The sequence below is a fragment of the Pleurodeles waltl genome, chromosome 6, assembly GCF_031143425.1.
Source record: "Pleurodeles waltl isolate 20211129_DDA chromosome 6, aPleWal1.hap1.20221129, whole genome shotgun sequence".
Classification (NCBI taxonomy): domain Eukaryota; kingdom Metazoa; phylum Chordata; class Amphibia; order Caudata; family Salamandridae; genus Pleurodeles; species Pleurodeles waltl.
Window position 1 is genome coordinate 767579736 of NC_090445.1, and position 15829 is coordinate 767595564.

Below are 15829 nucleotides of genomic sequence, written 5' to 3' on the forward strand. Positions count from 1 at the left end.
AGCAACAACAGCACCGAAACCGCCCTCATCACTGCCCCCGACGATATCAGGACCATACTTGACAACGGCAAAGCCGCGGCCCTCATCCTCCTGGACCTCTCAGCCACTTTCGACACCGTCTGCCACCACACCCTACGCACACACCTCAACAATGCAGGAATCTGCGACAGAGCTCTGGACTGGATCACCTCCTTCCTCACCGGCAAAACTCAGAGAGTCCGCCTCTCTCCATTCCACTGTGAAGCCACCAAAATCTTCTGCCTGGTACCACAGGGATCGTTCCTCTGCCAGACCCTCTTTAACGTCTACATGGCTCCTCTCGCTAACATCGCCCAATTTCACAACTTCAACATCGTCTCATACGCCGATGACACCCAGCTGATCCTCTCCCTCACCAAGGACCCCGCCATCGCCAAGACCAAACTCCATGAAGGAATGAAGGCCATCACTGAATGGATGAAGAACAGCTGCCTGAAACTGAATTCCGACCAGACTGAGGTCCTCATCTTCAGCTCCACCCCCTCCACATGGGATGACTCCTGGTGGCCTGCCACACTGGGTACCGCACGGACACCCATCGACCACGCATGCAACTTTGGATTCATCCTGGACTCATCACTATCAATGACCAAGCAAGTCAACACCAGCTCCTCCCCCTGCTTCAACACCCTCCGCATGATTTGAAAGATCTACAAATGGATCCCGACTGAAACCAGAAGGACGGTCACCCAAGCCCTGGTAAGCAGCAAATTGGACTACGGCAATGCCCTCTATGCAGGAACCACGGCCAAGCTCCAGAAAAGACTGCAACGCATACAGAACACCTCCTCATGCCTCATCCTGGACATCCCCTGTCACTGCCACATCATAGCCCACCTGAGAGACCTACACTGGCTCCCAGTCAACAAGAGAATCGTGTCCAAACTCCTCACCCACGCTCACAATGCACTGCACAACACCGGACCAGAATACCTCAACTGACAGCTCTCTTTCCACACCCTTACCCGACAGCTTTGCTCCACCGACCTTGTCCTCGCTACCACCCCAAGCATCCACAGAATGACTGCCAGTGGCAGATTGTTCTCCCACCTTGCCGCCAAGGCATGGAACACTCTTCCCACCCACCTGCATCAGACACAGGACCTACTTACCTTCAGGAGACATCTCAAGACATGGCTGTTTGAGCAGTAGCAGCCCCCTCCCTCCTCCACTCTGTGCCTTGAGACCCTCATGGGTGAGTAGTGCACTTTACAAAAACTCTGATTGATTGATTGATTGAATTCTTAGACTTTGCATCATTTTGATAGCTCTTCTCTGCACACTCTGCCCAGGGGCTTTTCCATTCCTAGGAGATCAGGTGGCAGTCGCAATTGATTCTTTCTGTGGTGTGGCAGTACACACATTAAAGTCTATCTCTGCTTTCTTGGATGTCCACTTCTTTTGCTTGTACTCATCTGTTCAATACTAGTTTGAAGTGGTTGGCCCAATGTGCTTCCTCCTCTTCTTTGTCTGTGATAGGGGTTTTGTATGTTGAATGACATTTACCACTGATTATCCTGTTGATCTTGAAGACCTCCCTCCTGTTCCTCTACTGGCTGCCTCCTCTGCTTGCTTGGCAAGGTTATCCTAGCACACTCACTTATCAGCTCTTGTGATTCTTTAGATTGCTCTGTTTGCTTCTATATATTGTTGATTGTACTTCTGCAGCCCCTCAGATTTGGCCTCCAGGAGTTTAATTTTTGTTACCCACCTGTCTTCGATGGGTTGTCATGTGTCTTGTCTTATCCATTCTTTCCTGTTCCTTCGCTTCTCCCTACGCATCTTTCACTGCTATTCACATTTACTGAAGAGATCCTCTCCCATTTCTTGTTGACAGTGTTTGATGCTGTCTCAGACTGATCTTCTATATTAACCAGGTGTTGGAACCTGTTTCCATTTTTGTAAGAAAAAGAAGCCTTTTTGGACTTGGGGATCCTTCAATTTTGCCACAACTAAATGCTGTTGTCCTGATATTTTGCTTTTCATTTATCTAAGTTTCAGTTTCACAAAAGCAGTCACTAGATAATGATCAATCCTGAAGTTTTGTTCCATTGTCACTCTGACATCTTGTAGTGAGCCTCTCCTGGTATTGCTAATTGTGGACAATTTGGTTTCTTTCTCTGCCAGAACACCAAGATAGTTTGTGAACGGTGGGGAAGAGAGTCTCTCCTATGAACAGATCATTCGTGACCAAACCTTTAACAGTTATTCTCCATTGTCATTCATTATTCCACATCATTCCTTTCCCCTGGCTGTGTCATAGTTCGTATTGCCATTTCTCACTCCAACATTCAAGATCCCCATCACAGTCTTCAAATCATGGTTTAGCATGCCTTTAAGTTCACCTTGCATCTATTGGTAGAATAAGTCCTTGACTGTTTCCTTTGTGTCATTTGTTGGAGCATGGCAATAGATAATGGTAGTTTTGATGTGGCTGCCATTTAAACTGGCAGTCACGAGGCTGCTTTAGGCTGGCTTCCACTTAATTTGGTATTTCTTTGTCCCTTTGCTCAAGATAATGGCTACTCCTTTGTTATGGCAGTCATAATCCCTTCCTGAGTACAGTACTTTACTGTAGTGGTTTTCATCCTGCCAGATCTATTCAATCTACATTCATTGACCCCCCCAGGATGTGTAGGTTGTAGCATCTCATCTCAGATGTTACTTGAGCCAACTGTCCTATTCCATATATAGCCCACACTTTCCTGAATCTGATTCTGGTCCTGCACCTGGCACTCAAAATGTTTGTCATCCTGTTTGCAGTTTCCTTTTGGCGTTGACTACTATCATTCATGCATGTCTCATGCAGAGACTCTGGAAGTCCCTCATTCTCAGGAGGTGTATTGGTTCTTGCTGCTATTTACATAAATATGCTTTGTATGGGACAAAGTTGGTAGCTGGAGGACGATTGGATCATGCTTTGTCTGGCCTCTACCCTTTGACCTTTGGCTGAGCTCCCGCAGGTATGGCTCTCCAGATCACTAGGATTTGCAAGTCCCTCAATCACTTCAAGGCGGTGATCCTCGGAGGGATACCCCTTTCCCTGTGCCCTAAACCCCCATACAACTACTACTTAATAACCATCCTTCACCCTTAAACCACTTTGTTAAAATGGTGCAACACCCATCTCTATGCCATGAAAACTGTTCAGTAAGCCGGTGCAACACCCATCACTTTTCCTAAAAACTAATCAGTCACAAGGTGCAACACCCGTCCCTGTGCCATAAAACCTAATCAGTAAACCAGTGCAATTCTCATCCCTACACCCTAATAACTAATTATTAACCTGATGCAATACCACACCGGCTCCCTAAAAAATAATCATTAAATCAGTACATGCAAAACCTGTTTCTGAAACCTGAACACAATTCAGTAACCCAATGTAATACTCATCCCTGCACCCAAAAACTAATTACTAACCCTGGACATTACCCACACCAGAGCCATAAAAACGAATCAGTAACTCAATGCAACACCTGTCCCTGTACACTTAAAACTAAATAGTAACCAGGTGTAAAACACATCCTTCCTCCATCAAAATGAATTATTAAAAAATGCATTTCAAATTAATCAACTTAAAAAACAGAGCAAAAAACATCATATTTATATTTTTTAAATAATAAATATTTTCTTAATAGCACTTTAGTACATTACAAAAAACTCTGCAGCCAAACAAACAAAAAATAACATGAATTACACATAAAAATGAATATAAACATGTATTAAATTAAAGTTTCACAAAAAACGAAAAATATGAATACAATTAAAAATGTAATACGCAACACACCCAAACCCATTACAATCTAAAAACCCAATGAAAAATTACATGTAAAAATTCATAACAGCAAAACATTAAACAAAAAAATCTGAAAACAAAAATGTAATTTGATATTCACCCAAACCCCAATAAAACCTCAAACATTAAACAATATAATCACATTTACATCATAACATTAACAAAAATGATATCATTTAAAAAATATAAATTAACAAGTTACACTCCTACAAGATAAATAACAGTAGTTAATTTAAAACAATTAAACTAAAAAAAACTAGACATTTCTGAATAAATATTTTTAAACATTTCAATTTAATATAGTAACCATCCAACAGCTGGAAAAATATACAACATAATTTAATTTTCATATTTAATTAAAAAAATAACATTTTAGAAAGTTAATTGAATAATCTAATGACCAAAACCCCAAATAATCACAAAGCCAAGTAATAACAAAAATAAATAATAAACAATTAATGCAGTCAAAACAATTCTAACATTTTGATTATTTAATTATAAATATTTACGCCACTACCAACTGTAAACCCCAACAATTCCTTACCTCCCAAAACAAAAAATACATTATTTTAAAATTAATTAACATTAATAATCAATATAAAAAACAACACACATATTTCTATCTATCTATCTATCTATCTATCTATCTATCTATCTATCTATCTATCTATCTGTCTATCTATCTGTCTGTCTATCTATCTAAAGATACATATTTAAACTACAACATAATATAAAATGTACATATAAATATTAAATTAAAACATTATTATTATACAACAGTTTTCCATATTGAAAACTTTGATATTTTTGTATAACATAGAAAAACAACATACTTACCAATGCTAATACTTACCTGTTTAAAATGCTACTTTTGATATTCTGTCTTTGATATTTAGTTCCATCGATTTTCTGAGTTTGATTTTAAGGGTGGATTCCTCTTCCCATCTAATTTTGCCACCCCACACATAGGCAGTCATTACGACCCCAGCGGTCTACAAACCAACAGGGCTGCAGTGGCGGTCGGAACACAGTCAATGTGGAAGTCCGGCAGCCACATTATGACCGTAATGATGGCTGGGGATTAGGAGTCCCCTCTCCACCAGCTTTTACATGGTGGTAGCACCGCCATGTAAATGCTGGCAGCGACAGGGTGCAATGGGCCCCATGGCCAGCCCCGTCATGCTCTTCACTGTCTGCTTTGAAGACAATGAAAAGCGCAACAGGTGCTGGTGCACCCTACGCACCGCAACAATGCCGATGGCCCAATTATGAGCCAGTGTCAATGCTGTGAGCTGTTTCCCACTGGTCCAGTGGGCAGAAACTCTGTTTCCGCCTGCTGACCCAGTGGGAAACTCTTAATAGGTGCCTCAGGAAGCCAACCGCAGGAGTTTGGCGGGCAGCGTTTTCCATCTGCCAAACTCATAATGAGGGGCAAAGTCTGGCACAGAAACTCAAATTAATAGGCACACTTTTTTCATGTGTTTTGTGTTGATTAGTGCATTATTCTTGATTTGCGCTCACTGTTACCACCAGCTAAAAGTGCATAAATGAGTACGTTTCAGCCTATTGTTCCACTCTTGATTAGCACTAATGCCTGCACCAGGTCTAAGTATGGAGCACAAAACTAGAAGTATTTGTACTTTAAATCTCTATGCATAGAGTATCTCTAGAGGGAATCAGAGTGCTAAGAGCACAGTTTATCAGTTGTTATAGTTTTGTGTTTTTATGCTTTAAATTGCCACCTATACTCCTCATTTAGTCTCTCTTTAGGATAATTTCCTGAAGAGAATCAGGATTCAGACTTTCATACAGTGCTTTCATGAAACCTACATCTCTATGGTACTCTGGTTACTCAGATTCTGCTGAGAGTGGTCACTTGAAAGAAAGTAAAGAGGTGAAAAAGTAACTATTGGTTTTCTGTTAAATACCACATATTGATGGGATCAAAAGTAAGGCGACCTACTCCATCACCCTGAATGAGGTTATTTACGAATGTGACAATATGTATAATTATATATTCTAGTCTTGGACTTTTTGTTTAGAAATCATTTTTTTCAGCCGTTAGTCAAATTGAGGCAATCTGTTACTAGAATATACATTAGTGAACAAACACATCAAACTGGAATGTTTGGCCCCTGGAGAGATGTACGACATGATGTCACTTATCAACTGGACAGAAGAATACAGTGAAGTTGGTAAGTGATAATTTCAGTACGAATGGTTTATCAAGAACAGTGACTTTCCATAATGGCTTTTCTGCATTTAGTCTCTGGACACCTATCACAATGTTGGAATTTATCCAGTATGTTTTGAAACCTCAAAGTCATGTGTGTGACACTGGCACTGCCCCAGGGGTTGCTATCGTCACAGAGCTAGCAGATGTAAACTTCTTGTGGCCACCTCAGCCGCTTCCCACGCAAATCATTTCCCAAATAAAGTAAAATTATTTTGGTCCTTGGTTGGTCATGGAACTGAGGATCCCTGTGGCCCACAGTATTATGAGTTTGGCCTTTAGTATGAGATTGGCGGACTAAAAGGCCAAACTCCAGACAGGGTGGCCGCAAATGTAGTATCGACCTCCCCATCGGCCCCATTATGACTTTCCCTCAGGGCTGACAGACAGAAACCAAGGTTTCCACTTGTCAGTCCAGCAGGAAAGTGGTGGGAGCCTTGTCACCAGCTTGTAATCGAGCCGGTGGCAATGCTGCAGCCCGCAGGGGGGAACCAGCACCCTCGTAATGCACACTGTCTGCGTGGCAGACAGTGTGCATTACGAGGGTGCTGGGAAGGGGGAACCCTACGTTGCCCATGCCAAAGGCATGGGGAGTACAGGCCCCCCCCCGGGATCATCTGCGACTGTTCTCCACCAGCTTTTTCATGGAACTGAAACCACCATGAAAAGGCTGGTGGAGAACCACGCAGCGCTGTCCTGGCTCATTGTAACCTGCACCCACTGTCAGCCCGTCGGGATCACCGATCCCAACGGAGATGACAGTACCCTGGTGGTTGGACTACCAGAGTTGTAATGTGGTAGTCAGACCACCACAGCAGCGGTGGTCCAGACCGCCACCACAAGTCTGGTGCTCTAATAACCATTAGTCTCGTATTTAGATCCTCAATATCAAATGATTATTTTACATCAATGATCTCTGGAAAGATCATATTAAGGATCTTCATTTCAATAAAGTTGCTACCTCATTCCTGACATCTAATTAGTCCTGTACAATACTGGCTAATTCACATAACGAAATCATGAATTTAAGTTAAAAATATTAATAATCTTCATGTGCTGCAGGTTAAAATCGCATACTCATTGCTGGAGTTAAATATGACCTTATCTTATGGAGTTAATTATTATTTCAACACTTTGCAAGCGTCTTAGAAGCTCGGTAAATGCCACTATTGTAAAAAGGCTCAATTGTCCACATGATCTATATGAAAGGGCTCAAAAAGGGTCCAAAGCTTCCCTGTAATAGCTCTTCACGACTGTGAGAGCAAAATATTTAAATAAATGTTTATTGTATAAACTATCTTGATTGCCAACATGAACTCAATTTTATAGACTTTAACCAAACCAAAGTTTGGTCACGCTGTTCCACTTTCAAAAATATTATTGCTTTTAATTTAATAGCTAATAAAGTAATACAGAAAACCTCACCTTGTATGTCTGTTACACTGACTGCAGTACAGCCTTTGGTAAAGTCAATTGACAAAGGTATGGGGATAAACTACTAAAATAGGCAATTGACAAGATTCTAATACATTTTTAAGTAGTTTTACATGATGAAACCTGGCAGAAAACTAGACTTTCTAACAGTAATATTCTCTCCCTTAATATGATCACGTCCAATGGCTTAAAGCATGGCTGTATTTTAACGTCTCCTCTTTTTTATATATATACAGTGCTTTAAATGGGCCGGTACTCACCGGTACTGAGTACCGGCACTTTTTTTTCCTCCCAAGAGTACCAGAACTTCTCCGTTACAAAGGAGAGTACCGGTACTCACTGTAACAGGCCAGCATTTAAAGGAACAAATAGTCATCATGTGAGAATGCACCACATTTCTACAATGCGGCGCATGCTCTCATGATGGCCATTTCACACTGGTGGTGACGAGTCACGGCAGAGCAGCGTGTGACGTCACCCACCAGGTAGCTGTGTGGCGGGAAGAAAAGAAAGCCCTTTAAAAAGCGCAATTTGCGCTGGCTTTCACTTTCTTCTTTGCCAGCACAGGCACAGCAGCACGGAAAAAGCCATCACCAGACAAGGGGCAGAGGAGAGCAGCTGCAAGCAGGTTTGCTGACAGATTGAGGACCCAGCCAGGAGTCATCAAGCAGGACAGGACTCTGTGTGTTTATCGAGCGACATCGAGTTTCAGCAACTGGACCCTCGTGCCATCCAGAAACAGATTGCTGCAGCATCTGGGCTCTTTCCAGACAGCGGACACAATAATCTTACAGATCAGGTAAGTCTGTCTGTAGTGGGATTGAGGACAAGTGTGTGGGATCGAGGGACACAAGTTAGTTGTGTTTCGATTTTTTTAAATTCTTTTGTTTATTTAAAAGTCCCCTCACGTTTTTGTAAATACAGAACCGTCAGCTGAAGATTATTTCAGCGAGTCTTCTGTGCTGTAAAACTGAGGCCTGGCAGAGAGCTGATCAATCCTTTCTGCCAGGCTGCTTGCTTAGAATAGTTGCAAATGTGCACTACAAGTTAATCTGCAAAAATAAAGGTAGCCTGCAAAAGTAAAGGATACTTGGAGCCAGTAATCGCTTTACTTTATTGAAGTTTTGTGGCGAGAGAATTACTTGAGTGGTAGTGCAAAGAGTAAATGATTGTGCTGTGAAGTGCGTGCTTTAAATTGTAATTGTATTTATGTAGTGCTTACTGACCCTAGAGGTTTTGAAGAGACAGTAATGTAAAAAAAATGCATAATGTACAGTTTGGATATTACTAAACTAGATTTTAAAGGCACAATGTTATCCTAAAATGTGTTGCGCTTTTTGCTGCAGTCTATCTCAGTTATACTGTGTATAATGTAAGCTAAAATAATGACTTTCATATTCAGTGCTTTGTCACAGGCCGTGACTTCGGAGCACTAAAAATACACAATACACTATTCTACACTGCGGCAACCAAGATTTAGGGGCATATTTAGCGCCTCCTTGCGCCACATTAGCATCATTTTTTAGACTCTAATGTGGCCCAACGAGGCCAAAATCCCTGCTCCATATTTACTTTGTAACCTTTTGCTCTACATTATGCCTATGCCAGGCATAATGTATACAGAGGTCGGCGTTCCCCCCTAAGGAGGTGTTGCGAAAAATGGTGCAAAGAAATCTAACAGATTCCCCTACGTCATTTTTTCCGGCACTTTTAATGCCTGCTCAGAGCAGGCGTTAAACGGAGGCACAGCTTTGTTTACAATGGACCCCTATGTGCTCCACAGGAGTAGTGCCAAAATGTTGGTGCCTCTCCTGCAGAGTACATCAGTATTGTCATAAAGAAATGCACTATTGCCCCCTACCCTGCGCCATGGTTCGCCGTATTTTAAATACAGCGCTCAAATGGTGGGGTTAAACAGAGCAAGAAAAGTGGCGCTGCACTGTGTGCTCCGCCACATTTCTTAAATATGCCCCTTTAATTACGTGGCATATCCGTTAGATACAGACTGCTGTGTATTTACTAAGCGTGGTTTTGTAATGTACTTATAGTGCATTTCCCACTGAGTAACAATGTTTTTCTTTCTTTTTCATTTAAGCTGCATGCCAATTTATATGTAGCTACCTGATAGTGAAAAGCCAAAAACAAATTTTGATTACTTTAGTTCTTTTTAGCCACGCTGTTGACCCTGTTCCATGCTCACTAACCCCCCCATTGCATGCAACATCACAGTTACCATACTTTTTTAATGCACTTCAACAGCTTATTCGGAAACTGAGCTTGACAGGCATTGGGAAATTCTTAATAGCCTGGCATTGTTGCTACTAACTTTTCCTGTTCAAGGAGAGATGTTTTAATCAAGTCCAGTTTTTTTCTTTGACCTGTAGGACTTGTAGTCTTGCTGTATATTGGAAGTCTTCTATGACGGAATTTTGTGATCCTGAGCAAGTTATCTCACTCATCTCATTAACTCACTTATCTAATGGACGGGACTGCCTGCGGGAATATGTCAGAATTCGCCTTGGTGTACACTTTTTCAATTCAACATTATCAGCTCTTACAAGCTTTCACCTTGACAAGTCACTTTACAGCATCCATGCCCCATCTGTGTAATGTGATTGCAGATCAAAGCAACATTTGTTTTTCTTTGTTTCAGTTTCACTGCGTCGGGCCTCACGAGACGTTGCGAACAGGAAAGGTTGCCGGTGTCAGGCATCAGGTTGCTACAGGTCCAAATTCAGTCTACTTGGTAAAAATGAGTTTGCTGAAGTGGTTGCACAAGGATAGTGCCTCTCAAGGCACCAAAAGGAAGCAAATGGAGCTGGAGTGTTCGGATGACATTGATTGTGTTGTATCTAAAGGTGGTAATGCTAATCATAATGCAGATAATTATATCACTGTGGACACTACTGTGCATCATTCTAGTGAGAGTCAAACACTGCTTTTCACTACATCGGCTGCAAATGATTTCAGAGAGGTGGACTTACCGGACTGCTGGAATATAGAGCAAATGCAATATTTCTGCAAAGAATATAGCTGGCTAATTGTTGAAAATAAAAAATTAGGTTGTTCAACATGTAGATCGCTAAAATCATTGGGTGCAAATAAAACCCAAGGGTTAAGACTTGCACAAGAATGGTCAGATTGCAATGTAACTCATTATGGAAAGGAGAAATTTAAGCAACAGATGTCTCTACGGAAAAAAATCAGAGAGCATAAATTTTCAACATCTCATGTCACTGCAGAAAAAGTTGCACAAGAGTCCCTAAGACAGAGCATGGAAAATCATGCACATTTAATGAACATTGCAGAACAGGAAACAACATGCTGTGTGTTTCGTACAGCATACAAAATAGGAAAACATGGGCGGCCATTTGTAGATATGTCGCCGGACGTTGATGTGCAGCAACTGAACGGATTGAATATGGGCTGTGTTCTTCATAGTAACAATTCATGTGCTGACATTTTAGACCATATTGCTTCAGGTATGAGAAAAAAACTTGCAACGGACATATTAGAAAACAAACGTAAAATATGCTTGTTAATTGACGAATCAACCACTTTTAGTGGAAAATCTGTGCTTGTCCTTTGCTTGCGTGCTGCTGTCGCAAGTGATTCTGATGTGCGTACTTTTTTTTTTTACTTAGTTGAACTTGATGGCACCACAGCTAATGATATCACCACTGCTGTGATGGAGTGCCTACACAAGCACGGCTTTCATGAAGAATTTCTTCGAGAATGTTTGATTGCCTTAGCTTGTGATGGTGCATCGGTAATGCTTGGCAAGCAGGCTGGAGTTGCAGCGCAGCTGCAGATTCGCTATCCGGGCTTATTTGTGTGGCACTGTAGCAACCATCGGTTGGAGCTAGCTGTCGGAGATGTTATGAAAGAAATTTCAGGCATAAATCACTTTCAGATCTTCTTTGACAAATTATATTCTTTGTACCATGCCTCACCTAAAAATCAAAGAGAACTGAGACAATGTGCAAAGGAAATTGAGCAGCGTTTTCTTGTTATTGGACGAGTTCTTTCCATTCGCTGGGTTGCTTCCAGTGAAAGGAGTGTAAAGGCTGTATGGCAGACCTTTTCTTCACTACACCAGCATTTCTCAAAAGCTGCTGTTGACCAACAACGCGATGCCAGAGATAGAGCAAAATATGCTGGCCTTGACAATATTCTGACCTCTTGCTCATTTTTAAAGAATGTTGGTATCATGTTGGATGCTCTCGCCGAATTGAGTGACTTTTCTCGCCAGCTTCAGCGCAATGACACAACCCTTCCAGATGCTGAAAAATTGCTGATAAGGGCAGTCAGGGTCTTTGAATCGATGGTTAACACCCCTGGTCCCTACACAGAAGAAGCCATGGAAGCCTGCAGCAGCCTTACATTCAGGGGTGTAGGCCTACATGTCAAGAGCAAATTTCCAGAGATAAATGCACCTCAATTCTACCGGAGCTTAACAGAAAACTTAAAAACAAGATTTTCCACCACAAAATCTTCCCATGTCAGCACTAAATTGGCAGACACTCCCAAAACAGACAGCATGAAATTATTTACGCAGCACATAAAACTGATTTATCCAGAAAACTGGCCAGAAGACAGCATGGATATTCAATATGGTGACAAAGATGTGAGGCAGCTTTGTCAAATCTTGAGAGTAAATGTGGTGGATAGTATTTGGGGATTTAGAGAATACAAGGAGGTCAAAGCTGCCTACATACCTCTAGATTTTATTCCATTGATGAAAGCTGTTGAGACCATTGCTGTGTCCACAAGTGAACGTGAAAGAAGTTTTAGCTGTATGAATGATCTGCTCACACCAAAGAGAAATTCTATTTGCACAAATCGTCTGTCATCCCTTTTGTTTTTGAAATGTGTTGGCCCACCCATTCAAAGGTTTGAACCACTACCGTATGTTAAAACATGGCTGCAACTAGGAAGGAGATCAGCTGATGAGACAGCTTGTCGTTCACGCAACCACAGGGAAGAAAAGTCCCCCTTCGAATCTATGTGGACGCTTTTTTGATGTCTTTTGTTAACAATCACTGCTGTTCGTTTTGAAACATTTATTGGCAATTTCCAAGCTGCCAAATGTGGTCCCACAAATTGGTTGTATCAGTACTTTAGCACATTGTGCTTTGTGAATGTTTAGATGTTTAACTAATCTTTTTCCTGTTAGATTAATAAACTTTAGTTTTTGCAATCGATTTTAGTAGTACTGAGAGTTATAGATTGCACTTTCATTGGACCAATGCTTCTGACAAACAGGGAAACCTGATAGTTACCTGTTCAGCAATGTGAACTAGCAGTGGTTAGTAGAAAATCATGGACTCCTTTTCTATAAGCTGCCCATGATAGCTGAAACTGTGTATAATATCAATATTCAAATGTGATTTTTGTGCAGAGGCAATCTTCATATATGCAACATTTGAAAGACATTGTTAAAAGTATCCTTACTACGTGCTAGGGGACCAACAATACATTACAGATTGAAGCAATTTGTAATCATATGCACCAATGAAAATTCTTGAGGTCTTTTAAATGTTTATCATTAGCCCCGCCCCAAGCCCCGCCCCCAAGCCCCACCTCTAGCCCCACCTCCTTGCCACGCCCCGACCAAAGCTCAATATGATGAGTACCTGCACTTTTTTTTTTCCATTTAAAGCACCGTATATATATATTTCAGATTTCCCTTCTTTTTTTGAACCAATCACTGGACTAACAATAAAAATAGACTAGAAATCTATTGCTCATTTTGTTTATGCTGATAATTTGGTTAATTATTTATTAACATCAACAAGCCTGAAAGTTCAGCTCTCAAAGTTGAATGAGTATAACCCAGAGAACGGGTTAAGAGTGAATCTGAAGAAAACTAAAGTGATGGAATTAGTAAAGCCTATGTCCAGCTGTCCTGGGAAATAGGCGAACACATATAGATAAAGTGAACAAATACGAATACCTGGTGTTAACTGTTGACAACAAGCTATCATCATGGGCTGATCATATTTCAAATAAGAAGAAATCATCAGACATCGCTACTAAATGAAGAGATTCTGGAAAATGTATGTTGGTCGAACTATGGGACCGTCAATCATAGATATGCACTTGGAGCTTATTCCATCTTGTTACATGGTTCATTAGCATTAAATAAGGAAAAGGTTAAAATTCTGGATACAATTCTTATGCAAGTTGCACTCCGCGATCTCGCACTCTAAGCTACGGCTTAGAATATCCTTAACATCTTTGGCAGCATTACAAAAAGCAGCCTTTTTATGATAATTAATGATTATTAAGCGCTAATTTAAGTGAAATTTTATTGAATATTTTACAATTTTTTCTTGCTGTGGAAGTCCATATTTCGTATTTTAATGTGATTGTTTGATTGTGTACTGTCGAAGTGTAGTGATGTTTGTTAAGATTATTGTAAATTATGGCCCGTATTTATACTCCGTTTGCGCCGAATTAGCGTCGTTTTTTTCGACGCAAATTCGGCGCAAAACTAACGCCATATTTATACTTTGGCGTTAGACGCGTCTAGCGCCAAAGTATGGGCAAATAGCGTCATTTTTTTGCGTGAACGCCTTCCTTGCGTTAATGAGATGCAAGGTAGGCGTTCCCGTCTAAAAAAATGACGCCGACGCAAATGCGTCGTATTTATACTCCCGGGCAAAAATCACGCCCGGGAGTTGGCGGGTCAAAAAACCCCGCATTTGCGCCACTATTTAACGCCTGGGTCAGGGTAGGCGTTAAGGGGCCTGTGGGCTCAAAATGAGCCCACTGGTGCCCTCCCCAGCCCCCAGGGACCCCCCCTGCCACCCCTGCCCACCCCAGGAGGACACCCAAGGATGGAGGGACCCACCCCAGGGACATTCGGGTAAGTTCAGGTAAGTATAATTTTTTATATTTTTTAATTTTTTTTGGTGGCATAGGGGGGCCTTATTTGTGCCCCCCTACATGCCACTATGCCCAATGACCATGCCCAGGGGACATAAGTCCCCTGGGCATGGCCATTGGGCAAGGGGGCATGACTCCTGTCTTTACTAAGACAGGAGTCATTTAAATGGCGTCTGGGCGTCGAAAAAAATGGCGCAAATCGGGTTGAGGCGATTTTTTTGCCTCAACCTGACTTGCCCCATTTTAAGACGCCCTAACGCCATTTTCCCCCTACGCCGGCGCTGCCTGGTCTACGTGTTTTTTTTCCAGGCACACCAGGCAGCGCCGGTCTGCTAGCGCCGGCTAACGCCATTCCATAAATACGGCGCCCGCATGGCGCTTCAGAATGGCGTTAGACGGCGCTAAATTTTTTGACGCTAAACTGCGTTAGCGCAGTTTAGCGTCAAAAAGTATAAATATGGGCCTATATATTTTATGCAGTACATTTCCTTAAACACACACTCCTCCAGGAGAGACAAATCAAGCGACCCAGCTTTACCAATGATAACGATGAACCCTTTTAGCCTAAGGCCGCTAAACTGGCTACAATTTTCCCAGGTGGGAGAATCCTGATGCTTAGGAGCTTGGATGCTCCTGGTCTTGAGGGGCAAGTAAGTCTCCAATGTCATGCATTGTATTCGCTTTATATTGTAAGAAATGGAATTTCTTTGGAAAGCTGCTCCCACTGGAGTACTCTTCATAATTCAAAATCATCTCTTTTCACTAACAATATCATCCCTAAAGAGTGGTCCGGTGACACTTAACTTGCCTATTTTTGATGTTCTGAAGCATTTTTGAATTTAATATGAATTGCAGTACTGTTTATAATGCGTGATAAAAGAGCGATTGAAGCTGCACTGCGTGGCAGGGGTCCAGAGGCAAAAAGACTGCTTCTAGCAAGAAGTGTGGTGAATAATCCAACGTCTTTAAGGTCTAATCATAGGAATGGACTGCACTGATTGTTTATATTTAAGAGGTTCTGATGTACTAACAATTGTGGATGCTAATGATCAGAAAGAAGAAACCAAATGCCATATAATTGCACTATTTTTATCATAGAACGCATACAAGGCCTTTCTTACCAAGGTAGAAAGGTCTATAGAACATCCCATGAGTGACAATGTGATGTAATATGTGAGGTAACTAGCTGTGCTCAGTGAGTGCAGGAGTTATAGAGTTATTGCACCATCGCCATGCACCCTCGCCTATTTACCTCACATATTATATCATTCATGACATGCACTATAACACCTTTGATAACATCACTGAAAATTAGAAATGATGTCATTAGTGACAAAACTGAGCATGGCAGGTATGCGAGTTATAGTTACTAAAGATAATTTTATGGCAAGACCGGAGGCTCCTATTATGCTTTGTCTTTTCTTTATTTCAAACAG

The 15829-nt window shown here is 41.6% G+C and overlaps 1 protein-coding gene across 1 annotated transcript; it reads left to right on the forward strand.

Moving 5' to 3' along the window:
- The first annotated feature begins 10005 nt into the window (after positions 1-10005).
- LOC138301700 (E3 SUMO-protein ligase KIAA1586-like) lies at positions 10006-12525 on the forward strand. Its single transcript, XM_069242217.1, has one exon. The coding sequence runs from the start codon at positions 10006-10008 to the stop codon at positions 12523-12525; it is 2520 nt and encodes an 839-aa protein (XP_069098318.1).
- Positions 12526-15829: the final 3304 nt, after the last annotated feature.

What these genes read in the sequence shown, in the direction of transcription:
- LOC138301700 (XM_069242217.1), top strand. Translation starts at nt 10,006, where the DNA reads ATGTCAGAATTCGCCTTGGTGTACACTTTTTCAATTCAACATTATCAG.